We start from the raw sequence: 5,569 nt of genomic DNA on the forward strand, positions 1-5,569 counted from the left end.
GGGTGGGGGAGTGGCATGAAACCTGTTTTTCTTCAAATTTTCAGTCGAAGTCTGCTCTCTTCTCAATGTTACAGACTGCAGCTTTAAGAGGATTTTGTGGCAAGTAGTTCTGTGTTTGAATTTCTCTTAGCTTCGTGCTCCGGGAAGGGGCATATTAGAACCAGCATAAATCTTGATAAGAAATGTAAAACCGTGACCAGAATCCCTTTATTAGTAGAGAGGGAACCAGGAGATGCTAAGCTCAGCAAACACCATGGTGAACCCCACCCTGGATCCGCTGCAGTTTGCTTACCGACCTGACATGGCTAAGGTGTATGCAATCATCATAACCTACCTGGAGACCACCGGGAGCGCAATGAGAGTAATGTAATGATCGGTCATCATTAACTTTGTGGACTGGTGTGAGAAGAACCACCTGTGTCTTAACACCAGTAAGACCAAGGAGATGGTGATCGACTTCAGGAGAAGACCCCACCTCACTCCGCCCTAAACATCCAGGGGCGGGACATAGAAACTGTTAAGAGTTTCAAATATCTGGGTGTTCATGTCAATAATAAACTAGACTGGACTTATACAAGAAGGGTCAGAGCCGCCTCCACCACTTGAGGAGGCTGAGGTCCTTTGGAGTGAGCTGGCCCCTGCTTCAAACCCATAACTCTGTGGTGGCATAAGCCCTGTGTAGAGCAGGACAGAAAGAGACTGAATAAGCTGGTGAGAAAGGCCACTTCTGTCCTAGGCTGCACTCTGGACTCAGTGGAGGAAGTGGAGGCTGCTGTCCAAGCTTCTATCCATCATGGACGCCACCTTCCACCCTCTGCGCCAGACTGTAGAGGAGCTGAGCAGCTCCTTTAGTCAAAGACTTTTACACCCTGTCTGTAGAAAGGAGCGCTACCAGAGGTCACTCCTCCCTGTTGCCATCAGACTCTACTACAAAGTGAATCCAGTAGAACTTTTTATTGCCTACCTGGAATGGGTGACAGTCGTTGAATAAACTTTTGGCTCTCAACAAGGTATCGGTGCCCTATTTTTTATTACTTACCGATACCAATACCACCTTTTTAGTCCTAGATCGGGGCCCTGCCCGGTACTAGCATAAGTATAGGTCCAACAATAATATACATGTGTATATGTGGATGCACTGTATATACTCCCATGCACCTTCTTCTTCTTTTTGACTATTTGAGCTGATGTAACGACTAAATATCTCCACTGTGAGATCAATAAAGTCAAACAGTAAAACCATCAAAATGCAACTGAAAGGCTTTGAGAGGATGACAAAGAGGACCGTCACCGACATCCGTCTGGGATCAAACACTGCAGGACTTGCCTGAAGTTTTCTACAGAAGTTTGTTCTCTGGAATCCAAACACTTCAGGATTCCCTTCCCCCTAAAACATGTCAGCAACCATGCAGGTCTTTAAGAGGCAGCTGAAGCATGCATGAGGGAGGAGACTGCCTATAGGGGATGTAGTGTAGACTCACCTTGGTGACAGAAACGGGGCAGATCTTGAGCTGCTCCCACGGAGAAACCATCTCCAGCTTCATGCCCATCCTGAACGAGTGCTTGGGCAGGTCCATATGGTCCTAGACGGTGAGAAGATGGTTTTAGGGCAAACAGTCTCTTATCATTGTAGGTCTGTTGGAGGGAGGAGCTAAATGCCTGAGCATCATTGTACAGCTTGGTGCCGATGGGCTGCTGCGTTCCGGTTCAAAGTTCTGCTTTTTCCTGAATTTAACGACTTTTCACACACGTCGGCGCCTTGATGCCACTGGGTCCCTTCTTTTTTCATTTCTTACATGATAATAGGCCATGCAGGGTTCTTAAGTTCTAATCCTGGAGGTCTGGACTCCTGGACGTCTCTGCTTCAACACACTATTCAAATATTCAGATAAATAGCAGAACTCTGGAGAAGCTGATGCAGGTGTGGAGGCAGAGACATCTAAATGTTGCAGAACCTTCAGGACCAGAACCGAGGGATTCGGATTTAGACAAACCCAGAAGCAGGTAAAGCCAAGAGGTAGAGAGAGGAGGCTGCTGGTGATGGAGAAAAGATAAGGTGAATAACTGGAAGGTTCTGCTTCTGGTTCAGGTGGGAATCCTTTTTTGAAGATCAAATAGTTTTGGGAAACTAAATAAACAATGCTTGTTCTCCAAAAATGAATCAGGGGTAACCATGGCAACAGAGAAGCTAGGAAAATGAATGGACCGACCTTGAACACCTCCAGCGGAAGCGGAGTCTTCTGTCCGTCCATCCGAGCGTCCTGCAGAGCCTGCTGCCAATCAGAGTCGCTCATCAAGGGCCGCAGCTCTGATTGATAAAGACATTTCCACGATTAGGCTCCACCAACATATCTGGACCAGGTCAGAACCCACTGAGACGGGCCGAGGGAAACTCTGATCTTCTGCATGTGATTAAAAGTGAATCATGGGTTCCAACCAGAACCGGTTCTCACCTGTCGGTGGCTCTAAGGCCAGGCTGTTCTCCAGAGCCCAGCCAAGTGGGCGGAGCCTGAAGTCCAGGTAGAAGAGCCAAACGTCCTGGGCCCGATGGTCCTCGGTGAGGCCGACGGGTCGCAGCCGGAGCCTCCCTCCGATGTTCTGGATCACTCTAACGGGCCAGAACCGCTTCGGGTCGGACCGGTCCTGCAGCTCCAGGACAGAACCGTCCACGATCAGATCCACCGTGTTCTTCCCTCGCAGCGGCTGAGGAGCAGACACAGAACGCTTTAGGAGTTCTGCAGCACAAAACAGAACCAAACCTAAAAAGGTACCAGAAACAGGATAAGAACCAGGTTCCCCCGGTTCTGGTGGATTGATCTCATGTAGGTTAAGGAGCACAGGGTGTTTCATCTATTATGGGATGTCTGTAAAGTGAAAAGCCTCTCACCCCTTCCAGCAGGTTAGCAGGTGCAGTTCTGGACCCGGTCAGATCCTGAATGAGGAACTCTGTCCAGTCGCTGTATTTCTCCCTGATGGCTGATTAACAACAGGCAGAGCAGAAGGTCAGCATCATCACTAAGTCAGAACCGCCTGGCTGCTCAGAACATTTTTCTCTTTTGATCCTATAATTGATGAAACAGGAAACCTTAAACTTTAAAGGCCAGAACACACCGAATCTTTGCATTGAATCTGACAGAAAATGGCGTCGGACGAGGTTGTGGCGTTTAGCGCTCATTGAAATTGGGATGGGGGAATCACACGGTACAAGATTTTACGCAAGGGGGCTGCGTAGATAGAACCCAGGTCTATTTTAGGTGTGCTACTGTTAGGTTTATTCAATGATGATTATAAAATTAATGTGTGCTTATGAAACATTTTTGCAAGGGGATGCTCCACTCCTGTGTCATGATCCAGTCAGGAGACCATCCTGCCTTCTCATTCTGATGGAGCATTCTGTCTTCATGAACTGATCAATTGTTCTGTCAGAACAATACTCTGTTTGTAACCATGCGTCATGTTCTGTTAATAAAATGCTCTACGGAGGAGGTCCAGTGGGAGTGCGTTTGAGTCTGGGGTTCAACTGTCTCTCCTTCCTGCAGGAATTGTATCCATAATTGTGTATTTCAGTTCTTCTTTTGCAAAAACCTACATTTTATGAACCCGACAGCTACGATTTTATGGGTCTGACAGGAAGAAAGAAGCGGTTACAAAGTAAACACATCCGCTTTAGGGGAAAATACAAAATAAAATCTGTTAATTGCACGAGGAAAGTTTTGAAGTCGCAGAGAGCAGACACAGCAAGCAGGACAGACTGTTGTAAAAACCATAAATGAAACACTAACACTACACACCAGGAAGTTCTCCAAATTGTCCCAAATGTAAAGTAATCAAAGGGACTCGTTCACGGTTTATGGGAGTGTAAAATTATAGAGGCATTCTGGCGAGCAGGATGTCGAGAAATTAGCTCCGCTATTGGACAAACACTTTTCCCTAGTCCAGTCCTGTTCCTCCTTGGGTTCATACCAAGTCATCTGGATTCTCACAAAGACACTGTGCAATTCCTACTGATGTTGGCCAGAAAAATCAACAATGCTTAAATGGGTTAGTGGTGAGGCTGCTTCAATCCAGCTATGGAAAAAACTCACTTTCTGAAGTTGTATTAGAAAGATTAAGATGCTGTTTGAATGGGAAATGTTACACTTTTAAAGGAAAAGTCTGGTCAGCAAGGAATAATCAATGGATCATTATTTTTACGCAAAACTAATAAATTAGCTGTGATTTAATGAATGTAGGGTTAATCAGTAAAAAAATAAATAAATAAATAAATTTTTTGTTAATATAAGCCTATGAACATTCTCTATCTGTTCTGGTTTGGAATGCTGCACAGACTAGTTAAGCGGGATTTTGCTTTATAGAATGCTCCAGTGTTTTTCTTTAAATTTTATTTCTTTTTTTATAATCTGTTTCTTAATCTGTCCAAGTCAAATGTGTGAAATAGTTTTGATTTGTTTACAGCACAGAGACAGAGGTGAAAAAAATCTGTGCAGATCTGCCCATCCTCCCTAGTCGTAGCCTCCCTGTCTCAGAGTGGCATGGAAAAAAAATCGGATCGGAGATTAAAAAGTCTCATGCAACCGTTGTGTTCAGGCCTTTAAGCTGAAGGAGATTGAAGGCAGATTCAACCAACAACAGTTGGTTCCAGTCAGACCAGTTCATCCAGTTCCTGCACAAACAAAACTCCCAACTGATAAGCCCTTCAAAATGATTTTGGAGCAATTATGGTTTGGTTTGTGTTTTCAGCCGAGCTGAGAGCTGACAGCTTCCCCGCAGGAGGAGCTCCAGACTCTGAAACATGCAGTTTGCATTGAAGGGAAACTGAAAACATAATCCTGTGAGGATCTGATCAGGTAACAACCTGATGTCAAAGTTAAACCAGCCAAACGACTGTTTTGAATGAACAGGAAAGTTGGCTCTTTGCTTCCCTTTTGCATGCAACATGCAGGCATGCATGCTTCAGGTAAATATGCAGGTAGAGTTTTTTTCCCTCTGAGGAAAATTCGTTTGGGAAAAAAAGTTTAAGCTTTTAGAAGAAATCTACCCTGAACCTTAAAGCCTCTGCAGGTGATTAGGACCAATCAGCATGAACTGATCCTCACAAGACGCCAACCTCAGCGCTCTCGCTCCGAATGAGCGGATTTATGGAGAAAAACTATAATAAAAGCCTTTAGTTTATCAGCAATAAAAGAAAAACCTTGCCTGATGTAGGGGCGGAGTTAGGAAATCTGGGGCCATAGGCAAAGACAGGCACCTAAACAGACCCATTATACAGATACAGAAATTTTAATAGAATTTAATACATTATTTGTTATACATTTTGTCGCTCACTAAGCCTATTCTCACTTAGTTGATTGCTTCTTCCTGTCTTTACAAAAAGACAAAAACCAAATAACCCAGTCCTTCTTTTCACTGTAGGTAAGCCATGATCTGCTTATCTGTTCTCCATTTTTCATTTCACTGAAATAATAGCTGGAAGTAAATATGAGCCCATCTCTATTTCTCAGTTCTCTATTAGAAAGGACACCCGAAAGGCTGATGTTTTCCACTTCAACAACATGAAAACAGTTAATAG

At 44.5% G+C, this 5,569-nt stretch overlaps 1 protein-coding gene across 1 annotated transcript in view; it reads right to left on the reverse strand.

The window, feature by feature from the left end:
* sfmbt2 (Scm-like with four mbt domains 2) overlaps positions 1-5,569 on the reverse strand; it is a 60,269-nt gene that overhangs the window by 23,770 nt on the left and 30,930 nt on the right. The window contains exons 5-8 of the mRNA XM_015402123.1: positions 2,888-2,976; positions 2,454-2,703; positions 2,211-2,308; positions 1,482-1,583 (exon numbers count right to left, since the gene is read on the reverse strand). Of these exons, the coding sequence (XP_015257609.1) occupies positions 1,482-1,583; positions 2,211-2,308; positions 2,454-2,703; positions 2,888-2,976 (539 nt within the window). The remainder of the gene's footprint in view (positions 1-1,481; positions 1,584-2,210; positions 2,309-2,453; positions 2,704-2,887; positions 2,977-5,569) is intronic.

The sequence above is a fragment of the Cyprinodon variegatus genome, unplaced genomic scaffold, assembly GCF_000732505.1.
Source record: "Cyprinodon variegatus isolate N-32 unplaced genomic scaffold, C_variegatus-1.0 Scaffold1302, whole genome shotgun sequence".
Lineage (NCBI taxonomy): Eukaryota > Metazoa > Chordata > Actinopteri > Cyprinodontiformes > Cyprinodontidae > Cyprinodon > Cyprinodon variegatus.